Genomic DNA, 22,211 nt, shown 5'->3' on the forward strand with positions numbered 1-22,211 from the left:
AACACCATATCCACATATTTTTATTTTATGGACATTTTATTCCCTTGTGTACAATGGCTGAAGTGATTAGAATATATGTACACAACTTTGAATTCCTCCAAACACACATAATTAATATACTCCAAAATTAAGCCCCCACTTAGCAAGTAACAAAGACTAAAAATTATATTTCAGCTATCAGCATGTAATATAAAATTGCTAAGTTTAAAGAACAGAAATTCTAAAGTTAGCTCAAGTTAGCATACCACAAGTCTCTTTAATTCAAGGTGGTGGTGTGTTGTGTTTAAGCACAAGAGCTTGGAGAAGAATGCCTGATTATACACCCTTTTTAATTTCACCTTAAGTGCTGGCTCTGCTTTGAACAGGAGATTGAATTAGATGACCTCCCAATGTACTTTTCAACCTGTATGATTCTATGATTTACAGTTATGAGTTCAGTATGCTTGTTTAATGATTTGTAAAACAAGCATGTGCATACTACAGGCACCTACTTACTTTATCCACAAAAAGACTTGGGTTTACATACTACCTGATTAGTTCAATGACCAGACTACACTATGACAATATGAAGAAGCTGTATTTCTAAGAACTGTTGTTACATATATATCTTAAATTTCTTCCTCTTTATAGAAATTTGAACCCAGTGTGAATATGTGCCAGCAGGGGCTGCTATCTTTTGAAGGATTTGCAAGGTAATTATTTATCTGCTAAATTATATGTGTGTGTGTGTGTGTATATATATATATATATATATGAAAATCACACCAATGTATTGATGTCTGTATGACAGTCACAAAATACTCAGCACAGCATTAAATTTCCTCACATCTTCTCACTTCTAGATTTTTGATGGATAAAGACAACTTTGCCTCCAAAAATGATGAGTCTCAAGAGAATTCTGAGGACTTGCAGTTTCCACTGTCATATTACTATATAGAATCTTCACACAATACTTACCTTACTGGCCATCAGCTTAAAGGAGAGTCCTCGGTAGAGCTCTACAGCCAGGTATGCAGAATTGGATCGTTGTGTAGTTTTCAACATGAACTTGTTCCTTTAACTGGCAAGTCAAAGAAACATGACCTTTTTGCTTTGAAAATCTAAATGTCCTAAACCCCTGCTTGCAAAATGTTGGAAAACAAGATGTGTGGGAAAGCTGCCTGTAAGCACAGTTGTGCTCAAATGCCTTTTCTAAGGCAAAAAAATGGGTTTAGTTTGAGATTCATAGCATTTAGACACCAGTCGGTCTGACCCAACCTACTAAAATTAGACTTTCCCACAGGAAAGACTGATCTAATATTTTAGTTCATTCAGATGTCCAAAATGCTACTCAAATACTGTGCATTGCACTGCAAAAACAAATTGCAAATGGAACTATAACTTCTAAAAACATTACTTCTAGGAATATTCTACCATTTTTTAGACTTTATGCCTTATTCGTGGTAAATAGGAGAAGCACAGTTTCTCCCTAGGGCTTTTGGTTCTGTGTTTGTTTGCATATATATATATATAGAGAGAGAGCTTAACCCTAACTTGGGGTTACATACATATATATGTATGTATGTATGTGTATATATATGTATGTATGTATATATATTTGTGTGTCTGTGTATTTACCAAATGCTAGAGAAAGCATCAAACTTCCTGTGAGTAGTGTTATCATTACTCTAAATGTTAACGGTTCATCATTGAGAAGGGCTCATCTGGCATCCCATGTGCTGCTTTGCCTGGAGTTGCAAGATGGGTGAGGCTGTGTTAGGAAAGCCCAAATAACAGGATTGCATTGAATAGCACAATTGCAAAGGAGGTTCCAGCAGTGCACAGAGCGATGCGAGTACTGTGTTGCTAATAGATGGGAACTGACACAGAGCTCAGCTGATTCCAAAATTTGCATGATGCAGAAGAGATTCTTTCTCTCCCTGGAGTAGTTGTCACCAGAAAAGGGGCACTTTGTCCTGGGTCAGTGTGTCTGGCTCTCACAGAAGTGGTGATGTGCCAGCTATGGACACAACCACCTGAAATCTAATTATTTGGATTTTGAATAGAAGTAATTTTTTATTTGTTCATGAATGTTTTTGCTGGAAATGGTTTTAATTGTCAAGATCTCTGTTGTCAGTAAAATATTTAATCATAGTAGAGATAACTCTTTGAATTATAAGCATACTAAATACTCATAGCAATAATAAGCTGGGCTGCCAACAGATGGGTTATCTTTCCCTCTATCATTCCTCTTGGCTTTCTTCAGTGGTTTTCTAGCAAGTAGGGCTTTCTAAAATAAATAAAAAGTGGATGGATGGCTGTAAATTTTCTTAATATCATTAAATAAGATGACCTGGCACATTTCAGTTCTGACTATCCTCATGGAAGCTGTTCATAAGATATTATTTTTGGACCTTTTTCTATTTAAAAACCTAAAAACAACAACAAAAAGAACCAGTAAACAAACTGCAGATGCCATGCCTATAAGCTGTCATGGTAGCAACCTGGAATAAATTGCCATGTTGCTTTATAGTTGTTTTTGCAGGTAGAAATACAGAAACGATTCCCTCACAACATTAAGCCATACACTTAAGAACCACTTTCTGCAAACAGATTCCTTGTGTCCTGTGAGATACCATGGATTTCAAAGCTTTATGGTACTTCTCCTGTGAACATAAATGCTTTCTTGATTTTCCCACTCCTTCTCAACCTAGGGAATTCAGTTACCTGGGGGCTGTAGCTTCTGTAGACTGTATTTGCTCCACAGAGATTGCTCTTTTGCTTCATCACTGGGCTTTCATTTAGCTCTGCAATGTCTGTCTTCTGCCTTGATAGCATGAGACTGTGGTATATACGTGCTTACGCTGTTCAATTGCATTGTAGGTTCTTTTACAAGGCTGCAGAAGTGTAGAATTAGACTGCTGGGATGGTGATGATGGGATGCCTATCATTTATCACGGGCACACTCTTACTACTAAGATCTCTTTTAAGGTATGCTGGTAATTGCACATAGAAGCAAAAAGTTAGAATAAAATCATTAACTTTTTCTGTAATTGAGGAAAAAAAATCACCTATTAGAAAAGTACAAATGGACTAAATCCTAAGAGAATATGAATTATGCACCATATCAGACATGAACTCCTCTGTTGAAAACATTATACTTTTCAAATTATTTTTTGTAGCATATGTACTGTAATTTTCTGTCTTTCACTGTCAACACAACTAACTTAAGTAGCCATTACCAGTTCTGTTGTAACAAGATGCTAGGTTTATCTGTAGGAGCTTCTTTTGAAAGCAAATTGTGGATTCTTTCTTCTTAGAGGGGAAAACAGATGCCTTCCTTTCTCCCCTTTCAGCTAACTCTAAGTTAACTGAATGCTGCAAAATAATCACATGTTCTTTCGATGACCTTTCTTTCTCATAGGAGGTAGTTGAAGCTATTGACCGCAATGCATTTATCACCTCCGACATGCCAATTATCATATCAATAGAAAACCACTGCTCCTTGCCTCAGCAGCGCAAGATGGCTGAAATTTTCAAGGTAGACCATAAGTTGTGGTGATTATTCTAAGCACATGCCTTGGGATTTTCCATAATATGTCACATGTTCTCTATATTTCAGAATGTATTTGGAGACAAGCTGGTAACAAAGTTTTTATTTGAGAGTGACTTTTCTGATGATCCCATGCTTCCTTCACCTGGGCAACTGAAAAGAAAAATCCTGCTTAAAAACAAGAAGCTGAAAGCCCATCAAACACCAGTGGATATATTGAAACAAAAGGTAAAGTCCTTCCTTAGTAGCAAGCAGTGACATTCTAACTTTTGTTAGAAAAAGTTTGTGTTTGAAGTGGATTGTAACACTTCCAAATAAGTAGACAAGACGTGTAGTAAAGTATAGGTACAGAGGTACAGCACAACAAAATTTGTGTATTTTAGTTTTATAATGCTTCATAATATTGTGATTAGCACCACATGCACTATGTGATAAACATAAATGAAGTTTCATTCTGAGGCTATTTGCCGCTCATGTTTGTTGAGAAATAGATACATGAATTGAGTATTTGTGTATATATAATATACAGTATGTCATATTTTTTCGTAGAATTCTGCTTGTTTCTTTTTTCATTTTCAAGCCAGGGAAATACTCTCTTACACCCATTTTGGAGGAACTCTGCTACTCAAGTAGTGCTTATACCTATATGAGAATATTTTTGGTTTCTGAAAATTAGGGATGCATCTCTGGTAGCCTCAACTTAACAATGTTTATGGTTAGTCAGCAATTAGATTGAATCATTGAAAACTAACTGCTTTTATCAAAAATGTAAATACAATTGAATTAGAATTGAATTATTGTATCAGAATAAGTAAATCACACTAATTGTACCAGTGTATGGACATTCTCCATATTTTAAAAAAGTTTTAATATGTTTCCAAAACGGCATATCTCAGACTGGAAAAAGGTGGTCTTGCTCTGAGTAGTGTCCAAAATGGACATTTTCCCATAATTAATTAGGTTTCGTATCTTATTGGGTATTTTTCTACCAGTACAAGTTTTCTTTATATTCAAATCCTTAAAATAGTATTTCAGTTTGATCTTAATAATCCTAATTATTTCTCATTATATAGATTCATCACTTTCACATAAGATGCAAACAGTGATGAAAACTTTTGTTTTTTAAAAATGCCAGTAATGTAATAAGTGGTTCTGTTGCTGTAGGCTCACCAGCTGGCGCACATGCAAGCACAGGCTAGCAATGGTGCTAGCAACCCCACCACACCTACCAATGAAGAGGAAGAAGATGAAGAGGATGAATATGACTATGACTATGAATCTCTGTCTGATGGTAACTATATATATTTATTTTTTTATTACAGTGCTGTTTTTAGAACAGTAGCAATAAGGCATGTAAATATTCTGGTTCAGGAATGATGTAGTTAAGTTTATCTTACCTTGTAAGGAAGATGTACTGAATGTCCCTGGTGGCACTTTGGTGCAATAGTTTATAATACTGTGAAAATAATTCGACTCTGTAGAGGACTTAAGTGTGACTTTAACTGCAGCCATTAAAGGTTTTAACTGTGCAATGTATGCTAAATTTTAGTCTTTCTAAATTATATTTTATATTATTTGTTGTGCAAAAATGGTTATGTTGATAGTATACTCTACCTACATTCACCTGTATTGTCTTTCGTAAGGAGTTTAGACACGTGAAAGCTCAAGGTTCACAACAGGCTTAGCTCTTTCATCTGTGTGACCAGCATTAAGCTGGCCTAAGATGCATATTCTCCGAGGTCCTCTTTAGTTACTGTCTAATCCCAGGGACCGCTGAAGTACTTACTTTAGTTACACTTTCAGCATCAGCTGTTCATTTCATGCATAAAGGTAGAAAAGCTACTGAATGCTTGGCTTGTTGAATACAGAAAGCTTTATTAAAGCTTTAGCTGCTCAGTGAAAAAAGAGCACAGTGTATCTGACTGACTTGCCTTGTAAATTCATGTGTTCTCTGTGCTTCAGGTATCCCAGTCTTCAGGAACTGGCAGTTTAGCATAAGTCCACCTTTTGGAGCAATTTATAGATTGGATATAATGATTGGCATGCCAGAGGTGATAAAAAGTACTGCAGTTAGTAACTTTCACTGCTTCCTTAGCTCTCCGGTTCAGTCAGACACATTTGATTCAACTACAGAGATGGACCGAATGTGCCACACTGAGGCAGCTGAGCTGAGGTCATGCATTCTTTTGCTTCTCTTGCTGCAGGGCTGGTAGATTCTGGTAAACAGCTGGAGTCAGAAATACTTAATCCTCTCAAGTTTTGTCAAAGGACATCTGTCAAAACCCCAATGCATGGGTTGAACACACTGGATGCCTCTAAATGGGTTACTAGTTATTTTTAATTGGTAATTTTCAGAGACTATATCAAAGTAGATCACAGCGTGTTTTTCCAATGTGACAGCAGTGACGTTACAAGTGATACTAAGCTCTTTGAGTAGCTAAATGCTCCACCATTCTTAAACTCCATAAACGGGTCACAAAACTGACCAAGGGAACAAACAAGTTACAGATGTGCTTCAGTGTAGATAAACATAAGGTAATATATTTAGGGAAATAAACTTAAACCTTGCTTATATGAATCTAAGCACAACAATGGCAATATTGATTTGGGAGATCATGAAATCATTGAAAGTTCTCTGAAATCCTCAGTTTGGTGTGCAGCGACAGCCGAAAGATGAGGATCATCAGGAACAGTATTGAAAACAAAACAACTTTTGCTTCTTTATATAACCTTAATGTGCCACAACTTGAGTTCTGTGTCAAGGTCTTGCCTCCAGATCTTGAGAAGGATATGGTGGACTTAAGGAAGCTAGAGAGAAGGAAAAGGAAAAAAGTAAAGGGACTATGGCAGTGGCTTTGCATGAGTGTGAAAAGGCTGGAATTTTCCAGCTGGTAGAGAAGAGGACTGGGAGGTGAATTTGAAGCAGGTTTACTAAATCATGAAGTGGTAGATAAAGGGAGTACAGAACTCATTAGGTTGAGGAGGTGCTCAGTAAAATAAGTGGAAGATCAGTCCAAAAGAGATGAAGTATTTCTTTCTGCAGCCAGTAGTAAATTTCTGGAATTTGGCACCAACTGGAATTGCAGAAGCAAATGGTATCAGCAGGTTGAAAAAAAAAAAAAAAGGATTGGACAAATTCATGGACAGGTTTATAAGCAAATGTTTTATGTAGAAATGTACAGTCCAACATCCTAATATTCAGCAATTGTGGATGTTGGGGTGGTTCTAGGGAGTCAGACCATGACCAGTGGCTGATGCGTTCTTTACACAGCATCTCCTGTTGCCACTGTCGGAAAGAGAATGCTGAGCTAGATGGACCATTGCGCTGATGCAGCTGGGCATGTTCTCTTAGGTAAACAGTAAAGTACTTTACACACTGAACCTTTAAATCTAATGGGTACTGGTTTAAGTTCTAGGCACTAAGTTCAAAGAAGATGTAAGGCTTGAGCATGCCCTGCAGCACAGGACTTCTTTCCAGTTGGTCTCTTATTTACATTACTTGCTTCTGTGTTTAATGATTTAAAAAATAGTCACAAAATTAATTAATGCAATTCAGGACCTGACACTGCTTGTGGGATAGCAGTATTGTTTATGCTAATGGGAAAATTTTTCAAGTTGGGTGCCAGTGCTGCCTTCAGTTGCATTTAGCTAGATAGTTGGCCTAACTGGCTGCTTGAGAATACTCCTTGTGTGGGACAGGGTGGAGATAGTGTCCATGTAAATTGCTGTGAAAAACTTTGTCAACAGACTTGCCAGGAAAATGTTGCAAGCCAACTGCAGTAAGTGACATTTGAGCAATATTCTAGATAAGAGGAGGTTTGAGAAATCTGAAGCTAGCAAGAAACATTCACACCTTCCAATATATGAAGGAATATGCAGCATGGTTTACTGCTTTATTACAGTGATTATTCTTTGGGATCTTTAATTAAGTTAATATTTTGGCAAAACTAATCTAAATAATGGTCTGTAAACTCTCTAAAAGATTTTCAGTTTTATTTTCCTTACTGATGCATTAGGTTTGCTTAAGGCTAAGCATTTTACAACTGACACTTAATTTTCATTTCTCTGGCTGTAAATCTTAATTTCCTTTACTCTTATTCCCTCTCTGACTCCATTTCCCTGTAGCTGATGTCCTTAATGCTTCTCCTGCTCCTAACAGCCTGGAAGGTAAAGGCCATTTGGTTGAGCATTTTAACTGCATGAAATCAACACTGTGTCTCCAGCCTGTTAAATGTGATGGTGTGAATATATGGTTTCTACTTCATATTAAAAACGCAATCCGATATTTTTAAATGGCATTGCTAACTGGTCAGGAACTATTAGAAGGCTGCATGTGTGACACTGCATAAAAAGAATAAGTTCAAAGCATCAGGAATATCAGGAATGAAATAAAACCATTCCTTTTGTGACAGTTACAATATTTTGGTCGAGAAAGACCAAACTAATAAGTGTATTATTCTCTGATAAATATGTAGCTTTGAAGAGGAATTTCTGTAGATGTAAAAAAATATTTCTTCATGGTGAATGTTAAGGACTAAAGCCAAAACTCACTGTACAAAGATATGTTCATGTTTGATGTGGTTAATTGTGTTTGGACTTGAGCAATTCTTTGTTGTTCAGGAATATCAGCTGTTTTCAGATGGCAAGCTTAATACACTAGATGATTTTGTTTTAAGCATCTTCTGAGCACAAAAGGATGGGCTTTAAAAGAAGTGCAACACATTAACCAAAGCCGAGCGTTAGATTTTTAAAGTAGAAAGTTACTACTAAAAGAGAATGCTCTGACCAGTGGATGCATTATTTTGGCATCTGGTTATTCAGATAAGATTCACAGCATTTTCCACAAATACTGTTAATTCAAATTAAATTTTCAGTTTAAGTAGTTTGGCTTTATGCTTATTAAAATCCCATTAATTTTTAGATAACATTCTTGAAGACCGACCTGAAAATAAATTATCAAGTGATAAGCTGCAGTTTGAATATAATGAAGAGACTGCCAAACGAATAAAGAAGGCTGATTGTGCTACTTACAACATTAAAGGAAAGGTAGTTCTGCTTTTTCCCCCCTTTCTTCTCAGCCACACTTTGATATGTAACCAGCTTCAAAAGGATTTGAGCAGTTTAGGTAACTGAGACATCAGATGGGAAATGTGCTTGAATGAAGACAAACAGTAGAAAGAATGGAAACACACCAGGGAAAATAGATTAAATAGAACAAACACTCAACATACTGTTCAAGAAAAGTCCTCAGAGGTTATTGTATATACAGGCTGTTTGGTTGAAAATTTTAACTGTTGTTGCTCTCAATGGAAGACTTAATTGAAGCTAGATCCAGGAGTTTGTTTAGATATCTAATTTTCATTAACATCAATGGAACTGAAGATTTCATCTGAATATTCAAAATCTTTGTGTACCTAAAAAACTTTAAAATACAGCACTATTATATCAGCCACATTACCTTCTGTTAAATCATTTCACAACTGAACCAGTGAACCAGTTTTGTAAACTGTAGTTCTTCTCAACACGGGTTTTTTTTGTCTAAATGTTTGTAGAAATGACTCTGATTGAGGCCTTTGCACGCTACCACAGTATCAGTAACAGGTATTGATGCGTAAACCCGCACACAGAGATGTCTGAGGTGAAGACAGCAAATTGCATAGGAAGAATGAGTTAAAGGATTTTAAGGACATAAGTGAGATATACAAGAGTACTTTCACATTCCATATTTTTATTATTATATGTTCTTGGAATTGTCACTTAGGTTTATGACATGGAGCTTGGTGAAGAGTTCTATCTTCCACAGAATAAGAAGGAAAGTAGACAGATAGCCCCAGAGCTATCAGATCTTGTAATTTACTGTCAAGCTGTGAAGTTCCCTGGTAAGTACGCTGCCTTGTTTTATTGCTTTAAGCTTTCTAATTCTTAGAGATGTTATGTTTATGTTTTGAATTAGTTAGTACAAGCATTTTCAAATTGAAGTAGTCAAGGAGCGTTTTTCTTGATGATTTGGTATTCTACATAATAACAGTTACTGGCTCAGAAGTAGTATTCATAAATTATGCAAAGACATATTGTTTGTCAAATGTTTACAAAAGAGAAATTTGCCAGTCTTCACAACTTAGACAACTGCTTCATTGCAAAATGACAGATGACAGAAAGCTTTATCTTAAGAGCTCCAAGTTCCATGTAAGGACCTACTGAATTAAGAAGGAAAATCTTTGCAGGAAGAGCTTATCACATTTCTTTAGGTGACATCACTTTACCGTGTTTCACCTTTGCCTACAGCTGCCTCTTCTGTTCTTAGTCCTAAGTGGGTGGGAAGGAGCCATTTTGGGGTGTAAAGCAGCTCTTCCTGGAGTGGGTGAGGACAGCGGGTTGGACACTCACACGCACCCTTTGTGGAAGGGGTTAAGGAGATAGGATGGTCATCTTTGGTACAGTAGGAAGAATAATGTTTGCAGAGGAAAAGGAGAGGGAGTGACTGAAGAGGAGATCACTGATAGTTACTTGTACAGTCCTGAAACATGAGGGGTTGAGTATGTTTTGACTCACACTGTGTACATAAATACTTTTAAATTGAGAATTTATTGTTTATTGGTGTGTCTAATGTTTTGAATAAAAAATGTGCTTTTTAATTGAATGGGGGGTTCTCTGTGAAAAAGTTAGCAATTCTGCCAAATTATAATCTTATACAAATAGAACTATAATCAGATTAGAGAAGCTAACCAAACATAAAATAGTGTCAAATAGGCAAGATAAACATGCTGAAAAATGGAGAAGCATTCTTTTCTAATCTTTTATAACTTTAAGAATTGTAGGTGTCACTTGTAAAAATAATAACTTCTAAAAATTCAAATCTGATACTCTTTTTAATGAAATCTGCAGTGAAATATCTTTCAAATAAAATATTTTCTTTTAAAGAATTATATTAAAGATTAAACAGAGATAGGCTTATCTTGTTCCAAGCACTTGGACACACAAAGAAGTTCTGATATTCGAAGAAGAGTGTAAAATATTTCATTTTTTTTAATGTATTTTCAGTTATAAAAGAAATAACCTGCTTTGCTTATCAAATTTTTTCCTCTTGCTTTAAAGGGGACATGAATAAAACAATTATGAGAAATAGTTCCATTCACAGGTGAACACATGAAGCTGTAGAAATCAGTTTTCCAACAAACTTTGTCTCCTTTGAGACAAATACTGCCTTCTCTGTAAGATATGAAGACTTCCATGGCCACCATACTGCTGATTGGATTCCTCTGCTCAGCTGGAGGGCACAGACATGGGGCATTGCTGTACCCCAATATGGTCCATTAATAATGAGAACAAGACTGGTAGATCCATGACTATGTAGCTCTATTGACCAGGTTCCTAACTAAGAAAATGCAAGAGTTTTGGAAATGGGGAAGGTAGAATTCATGTCAGTGGCTGCTCAGTAGTGTAAATATTTTATTTCTCCTGTCTTCATGTAGGTCTATTCTGTGTTTACAGTTGCCTATGTCCCTGAATGTTAATCACTGATTTGTGACTTTAAAAAAAAGACAAGGACCATTCTGTTCACTTATGCTAGCCTACTGCATAACACGGACTAAGTACTCCCTGGTCAAAACAGGATTTATCATGTGCAGAAAATAACATTTCTTGTTTATAAAATCTCTGGTAACAAGGAACCCACCACAACTCTTGTTGTTTCAGTGGTTTTTGACCCTTACCGCCCTTGCTTAACTTCAGTTTCAGTCCGTTTGATATCATCATACTGTTATCTAAGACGGTGAAGATCTGTTCTTTTGGGTCACCCAGGATGAGGGCAGTGAAGCATACTTGAGCACAGTATCACAGTATCACAGTATGTTTGGGATTGGAAGGGACCTCAAAAGATCATCTAGTCCAATCCCCCTGCTGGAGCAGGAACGCCTAAGTGAGGTTGCACAGGAACATGTCCAGGTGGGTCTTGAATGTCTCCAGAGAAGGAGACTCCACAACCTCCCTGGGCAGCCTGTTCCAGTGTTCTGTCACCCTTACTGAGAAGAAGTCTTTTCTCAAATTTAAGTGGAACCTCTTGTGTTCCAGCTTGATCCCATTGCCCCTTGTCCTATAACCCACTGCATGTGGCTCATTGCCTTGGTGCTGAGGATCCTTATGCAAAGAGTAAAGAAAGTTGAGTACATAAATACAGGATCTGCACATTCAAGTGTGGAGAGCAGGGAGTTACCTGAACTCTCCAGCATGAAATTCAGTCACCATCTCCATTGTATCAGACTATCTGCCCCTATGGTATCACTTTTCAATAAATTAAAATGAGCATGAAAAAGGGGACCCTACATACAAAAGCACCTTAAATTGTTTTTCAAGATGTGCAAACATGAAGACTAATGGCTGTTGGTCTGAAACACATGGTGAGAAGGTGATAATTACAGTTTAACCTGTTAATTTAGCATGGTTAGGATAACAAGGGCAGGGAAGTTTGCCATCCTGTGGATTAAAAATCTAAAAGCAGTAAAGCAGTGTAGTTATATCTAACATGAGAGATGGGCACTAAATTCTGTAATTCAAAGGACATAGTGTAGGGGTTGTAGGTAAATAGAAAACATTTACTCTGTTGTTAACAGTTGTACAATAGGATCTCTGTGCAGTATGGTGGGATCTAAGCTGGTCATGGTTTGATCAGAGAACTGAACCAGATGACTTCCAGATCCTTGCCAATCTCCATTATTTTGTGGATTTATGATCCTATGAATAGGTGATGCTACATTTTGGAGTCTAGTTTAAATTGGGGAGAAAAATGGAGCTTGCCTCTGGGACGAGGCATGTCACATGCAAAGCATGGCCATGGGAAGGATGGAAAGAAAACTCCCAGCTGCAACTTACCCTGTGGCCATCACCCTGAGTTCAGTTAACCCTGGTGTTTTGTGTTGCACTCACTGGTGATTTATGAAGTTAGTCTGTTTCCTCAGTGACTGTCTCCACAACAGGATTTTGGAACCTGGATCTTGCTTGCCAAATCTATTTGATCCATTGAAAACCTAGATTAAATACTGCTGGAAGCACACAGTACATAACTCCTCATTCTTCTAGTCAGTTCATATTCCTTGATCTCAGCTCGTACCATCTTCTGTGGTTTGTGTGTATGCTTTGGCCCAAAGAGACAGTAAGTCTCCAACACTGAAAACATTTTTATGTATCCTAAATTTTACTAACCCAAGCAGTTCCATTGAAACTACAAGCATAATTTTACTAAGTACACGTAGACATGCTGTAAAGATTAAGAGCTGAAAATTTACAGCTGTGGAAAGACTTCAGTAGAAGAGAGTCCAATGTATCCTCTTTGTGGTTTACATTTGTAGCTGAAATATTAGTATTAAATCCAGAACTGCCTTTAGGCAGGTGTGAATTGATGTGAGTTCATGAGGGTCATTCTGTGAATCACAGTTAGGCAAGTAACAGTGTACTTGCTTTGCTATATTTTATATCACAAGTACAGCTTAGGTCTCTGAAAGACCCATCTCGCACCTTCCCTGCTGTTGGTGTCAGAATAATTGTTGTGTGTTTTGACTTAGTTTAATTTTGGCCTGCCATGTCCTCTCTCCAAGTCAACAGAAATAAACTGACCTTAAGCGGGATTGAGTTTGTTTACTTCACTGGGATTTAGATCATGATTTTAATGATTATTTTGCTAGAATGCATATGTTTGAATAACAGCTCTGCTAGACTTTTCCAGTTCCACTTCTAGTACATATTTGCCATTAAATGCTTAATGGATTTTGCACACCTACTGTATTTCCCATCATTGCAATACAAATTCTAAACAGAAGAAGATAACTCTGAAAACATCTTGAGGTTAAACTGTTTAGCCAGCAGCATTTTAGCTTCTTCCTTTACCTTATATCTTGAAATAATATTCTTGCATTTATTTAATCATTTATATGAATTCCACAATATTTGCTACTGTACAGATTTATTGCTTTTCTAGAAATTATTTGCTTTTAATTATTCTAAGGATGAATACATTAGGACTGTTACTGCATGGTTTTTTAGTATTAATTAGGACCATTTGGTAATTTGAGACAGAGCCACTACCTTCCCGAAGCCAAAAACTAATATGGAGAAAAGTTATATCACAAAGAGATAACTGTTTATTGTGTTGCTTCATATCAGTTTTTATATACATTATATATATAAACACACATAATATATACATATATAAAGGCATGTATGTATGTAAAAGATATTAAAATTAAATTATGGGGAAAGATACACTACTTGTCCTGTGTACTATATAAGAGGAGTACTCATGACTTCCAAAATAATGTAAAATATGATGGAAAATGTCATGCCCTCTTGGTCATGTTTTTTGGCTCATTTATTTTACATTTATGGGAACAGGCTTGTCAACTCTAAACTCATCTGGCTCTAGCAGAGGAAAAGAAAGAAAAAGCAGGAAGTCCATTTTTGGCAACAATCCTGGCAGGCTGAGCCCTGGGGAATCAGCTGCTCTTGCCAAAGCATCTGGAAAAGGTAAAGTTAGCATCTTCTTTCACCAGTCACATGGAATGACTCTGTAATCCAACACATGTACCAGACCAAGTTGTTAAAGATCAAATACTTTACAATGTGTAAGATGTTGAACTTTGGAATGGTTTTTCATTATCGCAGCAGCTATTACAGTAACACTATTATAACTGAAGTGTAGAGTGTGGAATGTTAAAATAGGATTACTTGGTCAGGCATATGAGGACCCTAATTTGTAAATGATTCAAACCTAACATACATTTTAAGTGATGTATCTTAAAGTTTGTGTTTTAAAAGGTATGAATGAGTATTTTAAAGTACAAATGGAAGGCAGAAACGTTGGGCTGGATCCAGAAAAGGATTTTTAGTGTCTGAAGTAGGACTTAGTTGCCTAAAATTCAGCCAAGTACAAATGTGTAACTGTGCAAACTCCCGTGTTCCACCTTGGAGGTGTTTAGACTCCGCATATGATTCAGTTTTTGAACTTGGAAATTGTACTTCTGCATATGAACAGATGTAAAGAGTACAAAGAAAGTTCAGTTCTTGAGCAGAGATGAGACCCAGATTCCCTGCCTTTCAGGTGAATGCCATAAACAGAAAGTTACAGAGTTGTACCCTTTCTTGTATGTATTTTCTGGCTCAAGGAACATTGCGTTTCTTTGAGCACAAGGGCACAGCTGCAGCAGACCAGTTAGAGGCCAGTGTCCTAAAAATGAAGGAGCCTAGTGCCTAATTCTAAAGGATGTAAGTATTTTGCTGGCTTTGTTCCCTAACTCTTACAGCCTCTGTAGACCTCCTGTTTAGAGACTTAGCAGATAGGTTTCAATCTTTTCTTAGTCCTTTATTTTATTCAGGCAAATGCCAATTAAGTATTTCTTTATGAAAAGGCTTGTTAGCACTTCTAATCACAGTGTCATTTCAATACTTAAACATCATGTATCCTCTCATGAATTGTTCTTACTGTCTAAGAAGGAATGTGGCACGCTGATAGTGTCATTTTCCAGGACCACCTCTTTGTACTATAACCAAAGTGTGCCACACGTCTTTCACTAGAAAACATTGAAATTTTGGAGTCTCTGGATCTGTGGCTGTATCTTGAGCTTACTGTTTATTTTCTAGGTCCTTTTGATGTGATGCGGCAGACCGGAGAAGATCCTTGCTCTCCTTACAACTCTCCCGCTTCTCTCAGTGCTATCATAAGGACGCCCAAGTGCTATCACATCTCCTCGCTGAACGAGAACGCGGCCAAGCGGCTGTGCAGGCGGTACTCGCAGAAGCTGATCCAGCACACCACCTGTCAGCTCCTGAGGACCTACCCCGCTGCCACTCGCATTGACTCCTCAAATCCCCATCCGCTCATCTTCTGGCTCCATGGCGTACAGCTCGTGGCTCTTAACTACCAAACAGATGGTATGACTACATGAACACACATTTTAATACGTTTAAAATGTGAAATAAGTCCTTAAACTGTGAATTTGTGTTTGGTGTTTGCTTTTACCTGCTACCACAAGCGAATGTACCTGTCTGTGAGCCCCAGCACAAGCAGGTTCATACCACGACAATCTGGTCCTTGAGAGTAGCGATCCCAGAGCTCAGGAGCTTTATGCCAATGCAGCAGATCTCCTGGTAGCACAGAAGCCTGGACACCAACACTTTCCATTTTGATTTTATTGCTGAAGTTTTGTTTGTTTGTTTGTTTGTTTGTTTTCCCTAGTTCAAGTAGCTGTTATCCCTTTCTAATAATTCCAAGTACAAAAAGGTACTGAACCTTCTTTTACTTAGAAGTGCCACCTTGGATGCTGGTTTAATGTTGATCAAAACATTTTGGGGTCATTTTCTACCCTATCTTGTGTTTCTTCACCTTTTCAATGGGGGATCTATTAGGTCATCTACAAAGGTACAGAGTCAATGCCTTTTCACTCTGCAGTTCAGGGCAAATACCTGCTCCGAGAGCAGGTGCAGACAAGCCTTACAGTTGGATAAAGACAACAGAAAGAGATAGAAAAGAATGAACTGTTCTTATAGTTTTGTGTAATTAAGTATTGGATAGATTCGATACATGAATTACAGCTATCTAAAAACCAAGAATGATAGTACACAACTAAAATAAAGTTTAAAAAAGGACAGTTAAAACGTGTCTTTGCCTTCAGTGTTACAGTTTTTCCATTGTACTATTGCTCTTTGTCAGTTTTGACTGCCTTCCTTTCACAGATCTTCCTCTGCAACTTAATGCAGCGATGTTTGAGGCTAATGGCGGCTGTGGATATGTTTTGAAACCTCCTGTTTTGTGGGATAAAAATTGCTCAATGTACCAGCAGTTTTGTCCGTTAGAAAGAGATCTTGATAATAAGGAGCCAGCTATATATTCTTTAACAGTAAGTACACTAAAAGGGAATTTAATACAGCCAAACAGATAGAAGCAGACAATGTTTAACTACAGTCTTTAACCATCATTACAGTCATGCTTCTGTATGGAAACACTGAACCTTTAATTGTTGGTTGTACTTCTGAAGGTCAGTATAACTAACAGAAACTGGAGGGGGAAGGAGCAAATAATGGTCTTTCTTTTATTGGCTGGTTTGTATCCATAGTTACTTTCACTGTTTCCTTCACAATATTTGTCAAAACCCGGTACTGAAAGCACTTTCCCTGGGACTACACAACTGTGTAAAATTATACATGTGCCTGGATGTTTCATGTTTGTGAACAATTGAGAAGCTACACAAAAAGCCATTATGAAAAGCTGTACTGAACATTTAAAAAAAAAAATTTAAGTTATATAATAGGATATATAGTTCATGCATTTATGGCCAAAAAAATGTATTCTAAGAAGCTAGTTCCTTCCAGGAAATGTTTAAAAAAAGTGAGATTCATAAAAGTCAAAATTCTCCCATCTGAGGTAACCACACACCTAATTTTCGTGTTGTGCGTGCCAAAGCAAGCCAGAGGTCAGTGCCATCAGCCCCAAGTAATGGAGAAGAAAATTTGATCCTTTTTGACTACATTACTGGTACATTCCTTCTGGATTAACTTTCAAATGCCTTGAATGGTTACACTCATTATGTGTAGTGTATTTTTTCAGAGGAAAGATACCGTGGCAACGGCATGGGGGGGGGGTGTTGAAGCAGCACTGCTCCTGAAATTACTGCCCTGGCAACTACAAAAGTAGGGGAGCATTGTAATTAAATCAGCATGTTAACAAACTGTGCTTAGGGGAGTGCTAAACAACGTTTATCTCAGAATCGTGACAATAAAAGAATTGCTCCACTAATTGGTTTCTCTGTGTACTCCTCGGCTTCAGATCGTGTCTGGACAGAACGTCTGCCCCAGCAACAGCACGGGCAGCCCGTGCATTGAGCTCGACGTGCTGGGGATGCCCCTGGACAGCTGCCATTTCCGGACAAAGCCCATTCACCGCAACACTCTCAACCCCATGTGGAATGAGCAGTTCCTTTTCCGGGTTCACTTCGAAGATTTGGTCTTTCTTCGCTTTGCGGTTGTTGAAAATAACAGTTCAGCTGTTGCAGCTCAGAGAATCATTCCCCTTAAAGCTCTCAAAAGAGGTACAGTATAGTTTGTAGTGATACCCTAGGCCAAAATGGTCCAGCAGGTTCGTGGACTGATTCCTGCCGGAGGGATATTTTTAATCAGCTGGTTGAATTTTTCTGGATGAGACAGGGAGCAAGTGTCAGACAACACGCTCTGCCCTGGCAGCATGATGCTGATTAAACAGACTCCCTGGGAGCTGGAGGCTGCCCCAGTGACTTGGTAAAAAGTCACATCTTGTGCTGTTGCAGAGACTGGGGCATCCTGTACACAACAGTCTTAGCGTATGAGGAGGTCTGGCTGTAGACATGCCTTTTCCCAGTGAGAATTTGCCGTTGTTTCATTCATATTCTAATATTTGTTTATTTCATGTATGAATATATTGAATATTATGGCAAAACAAAAGTATGCAGCTATATGAGGCAGTCAGGATTTCACAGCATTTGGCTTACACTATTGTACAGACACTGTTCATGCAGTGTTGTTACAGTGCTTTAAATCCTATCGGTGTGACAAATTGTATCTATAAATACAGCAAATTTGAGTTTTACATTTATGAGGCTTGTATTCTAGGATGTGGCAAAGTACTTATAGAGGGTTTTTTTCTCTTTAGGCTACAGACATGTCCAGCTCCATAACCTGCACAACGAAGCGTTAGAAATTTCTAGTCTGTTCATAAACAGTCGAAGAATGGAAGAAAGTCCCTCTGGAAACACTCTGCCTGCATCTGTGGTAATTTTCTTTTCTTTTTTGTGAATGCTGTGTATTCTTGTCTTAATGACTACTATGGTCTGAACCAGACTGTTCAAAGATATTAGCCCCTTAAACCTGCATGTTTTTTGAAAGTACCTCGATGCCCAGTTCTTTTGGGTTTTGATGGAAGTAAGGTTCTGAAACTGTGGGAGTGTGAATCTTTTCAAAGTCTGGCTTTCGCTGTATTGAGGTACAGCACGAGGACCCCTGTGTGGAAGGAGTGTGGTTGAGCTGTAAGGTTCAGAGCTGCCTCCTGCATTCCTTTATGCATGAATCGTAAGCACTGCATTTGGGATAAAAACCCCTGAAATATGCAAATTACCAACAACTTTGCAATAACGAGAGTAAAATTAAATTGTATTACAGGAAAAGATGGAGTCTGTATTTGCATAAATACATATTTTTATATGTGTGTGCACATTTAGATGCACAAATATGTATACATACACGTATGTAATATATACGCATGTGATTTTTATTTTTTTTAATAGCCCTTAATGTTAGGTTGCCTGGTTTACTTGTGTTTTAGGAACTTTAAGCTTGTATATTATGATTTTGCTGATTCCTAAAGTGTTAAGGTAAAACCTCCTGAGCTATGGTGTGAACAGTGGATGTGTTGCAGACGCTGTCCTCCTGTGAATACATGACAAACGCTTACCTTGGTGAATTACCTTGGGCAGAAAGGAAGAACATAAATGGTTTGGAGGGTAAAATGAAGCTATAGATTTCCATCCAGTAATTTGTACACTGAATCCAAGTAGTTGGAGCTCAGCTAAAATGCAGACAGTGAGCAATGGAGATCTGCCCTGTGTCCAGTGGCAGTTTATGTTCGCTCTCTCTTCAGCTTCAAGCTGGGCTGGGGTCTTTTGGAGGATTGGTTTGTTGCGGTTTTTAATGCCTTGATCTGTAGTCTAAGATGCATATGTTAGCTGGATAGCGTTGCTCTGTCGGGGTCCTTACAACTTGGGTGTACAGTTTATTTTATGCAACCTAAAAATAACAGACCTGTGTAAAAATGTTCAGTAACCTGTTGAATGTTGTCTGAACAGTTGTTTAGCACAGGGGAAAGGAAAGCTGCTGTGACTCACAAAGTGACAATTCATGGAATTCCAGGCCTGGAGCCTTTCACTGTTTTTAATGTAAGCGAGGGGACCATGGCTGCACAGCTTCTCCAGCAGGTAAGCTGCCCTCTGAATTGCAGACTAATTGCAAGAATCCACACTAACATCCCTCTGGACATGGTTCTCCTGGCATTTCCCAGATCGCAGGGTCATTGTAGTTCATTCGTCACAGCCACGAGGTGCTTCAGAAATGTGCTTTTGTGGAATTAATTTCATTACAAACACAGACTGTCATGAGTGAAATCTCCCCAATCTTGGCTTCAGAAAATGGGTTTATAATCCTAGAACATGTTCTTATTAGTTACTTTTAAATTTGGGCATATGCAGATAAGAAAAACAGTCTTTGTGAGTGATGGAGGCAGTGGGCTGTCCTTACAACAAGGACAAGCATTTCTGCACAATTCTCTGAACTTGAGCACCATAGGAATACAGAGTAAAAGTTAGAGGGCGAAGTTCATGAGTAGAAAAACCAGTTAACTCAACAGGGATTGTTATTCTAGCAGTGGGAAAAGACTGTACTGTCCTGGGATTATTAATAAATTGTCTGGCCAGCCCAACAGGACAGAAATAAGCTTAAATAAGTACTGCCTTGTCTGGAATAGCTGAACTGCTTGGCTAGGCTAAAGAGAACAGTACATTACCCCGGAGTAAAACATCTGAATAATAAATAGCACATCAGAAGTCTTGCCTCCGCTGTCAGAACAGTTACAGAATCTTAAAGCTTCTTTATTCAGTCTCATTTATAAATACTAATTATGCAGTTTATATTTAGCATTCTAATTGCCATGTGTTTATTGTGGTCTGTCTTAGATCTTGGCTACCACAAAAGGCACTGACTCATGTGCGGCAGACTATTTTCTGATGGAAGAGAAAAGCTTTATATCTAAAGAAAAGAGTGAATGCAGAAAACCACCATTCCAGAGAGTAATTGGTCCTGAAGAAGGGCTAGTGCAGCTTTTGAACAGTTGGTTCCCAGAAGAAGGATATGTTGGAAGGATTATCTTTAAAACCCGAGAGGAAGTAAGTCTGTTTTAAATAAATTGTTATTTACAAAGGTAGCTAAAAATAGCTGTGAGGACCAGGAAACAAAAGGGTGCAGTATTTGTTTCACTACTTGGTGAGTAATGTCAATGCTGTGTACGTTGTTTAAAAACATACGTAACTCTTGACTGAGGACAACTAGAGTTTATACACCTGCACGACACTAACTTGACTTCACTCAGCTTTAGGATCAGCTTTGTGGGTTTTGATCATTATCATTTAACAGTTCAGTGCCACTAGCTTACTGTTTTGACCGATAGTTCTATTGTAATGTAAATCTAGATTTTGACATGAGAGGAAATTAATATAAAGAAGAGATAATAGTTAATACCAAAAGATCACAGGTAAGAGAACTCCAGACTACAACTATCAATCAGTTTAGATGCCACCAGCTTCTTTTCTGTTCAGAAAAATCAGGAAGGATTTTAATATTTAAGAACTCTAAAAACCTCAACAGATGATGAAATTATCAATGATAGCCTAAAATAGCCGATTCCTTTAAATTTGAAGGAGGAAGACGGAGTGATTACTTCAGTTTAAACTATGAGCAAAATGTCCAGACCTTGAAAATATGCCAGTGCCCAGGCTTGTGAAACACAAAAGCAGGAGAAAGACATTTAATGATCTCATTTTCAGAGGCACTTCTTTGGTCAGTTCAGCATATAATGATGCTTGCTTAGCCTGAACATAGTAATATATGGTGACATATGTTTATATGCACAGATTTTACATGCACAGATGACATCCTCTGGGATCCTTTAAAATTAAAAAATATATTTAAACTGATTATTTTGACAAAATTTTTGATAAAGCTTCAATCTGACAAATTAACCACTGTACTAGACAAATCAATATTTTATTTTCCTTTATTTCTAATATTTGGAGAAAAATTACTAGGTAGAAATTTGCTCATGGAAATAGTAGCCTACTTAATTCAGTTGACTACACCATTTACTTTGTAAGTGTATGTGACCACAAATGTGTCACTGCTGAACTTCATTCTTTCAGAAAACATGGGTTAAATTATGCTGTAGTTTTGTCCTGTGATGCCGGTACCTCAAAGCATTATCTGTAATTTTGAGCTTTTCTGCAGATAGCAGCCTCAGATCTTGGAGGAGAAACAGAGCTGCAAATTTGCATGGAGAAACAAGGAGTGTGGGTCCATTTGTAGGGTGTGATACACAGCCCATGTTTATAGCTTATGGATTCAAGCTACGTTACAAGGGATTGGAGAGAAATGTGTTATCTGAGAGAAGATACAGGGAGGAATTCTGTCTAAAATCTGCCATAGTCAGAGAGTCTGTAAAAGGACAGCATAGCAGCCTTCCTCTTGATCCACAGGAAAATGTTTGCTCAGACTTCTTGCTCTCTAAATTATTTTGGCTTCAGTGCAGGGACAAGGAGAGAAAAGGGCACCTTCTACCATCTCCCATCTTAATGCCACTATTACACAAGAAAACCTGATTTTTCATACATAAGGAAAGTGATCATTTTTGCATAATGTACAATGTGTGTCTCCACTCCCTGTCTACTATGAAAAGTATTTCAGCCACACAGAGATTTATTACCAGCAACAGCGGCTTGTCAGAACCCTTATATAATAAGACTTGCATTTAATGAAATGAAGCAGGGGCAGCAGAACCTTTTGTGACCACCAGCTATTAATCACTTCTCTGAAGTAAATGAATTTGGCGTTCCTTTTTTTCTAT

The 22,211-nt window shown here is 37.7% G+C and overlaps 1 protein-coding gene across 1 annotated transcript in view; it reads left to right on the forward strand.

The window, feature by feature from the left end:
- PLCE1 (phospholipase C epsilon 1) overlaps positions 1-22,211 on the forward strand; it is a gene marked incomplete at its 5' end in the record, with an annotated part of 125,438 nt that overhangs the window by 101,524 nt on the left and 1,703 nt on the right. Inside the window, 15 exon segments of the mRNA XM_080348222.1 lie at positions 631-692; positions 843-1,008; positions 2,863-2,970; positions 3,404-3,520; positions 3,602-3,760; positions 4,697-4,823; positions 8,454-8,578; positions 9,294-9,411; positions 13,916-14,047; positions 15,161-15,451; positions 16,253-16,416; positions 17,343-17,604; positions 18,201-18,319; positions 19,390-19,518; positions 20,272-20,481. Coding sequence (XP_080204348.1) covers positions 631-692; positions 843-1,008; positions 2,863-2,970; positions 3,404-3,520; positions 3,602-3,760; positions 4,697-4,823; positions 8,454-8,578; positions 9,294-9,411; positions 13,916-14,047; positions 15,161-15,451; positions 16,253-16,416; positions 17,343-17,604; positions 18,201-18,319; positions 19,390-19,518; positions 20,272-20,481 — 2,289 coding nt within the window.

The sequence above is a fragment of the Nesoenas mayeri genome (assembly GCF_963082525.1).
Source record: "Nesoenas mayeri genome assembly, chromosome: 7".
Classification (NCBI taxonomy): Eukaryota; Metazoa; Chordata; class Aves; order Columbiformes; family Columbidae; genus Nesoenas; species Nesoenas mayeri.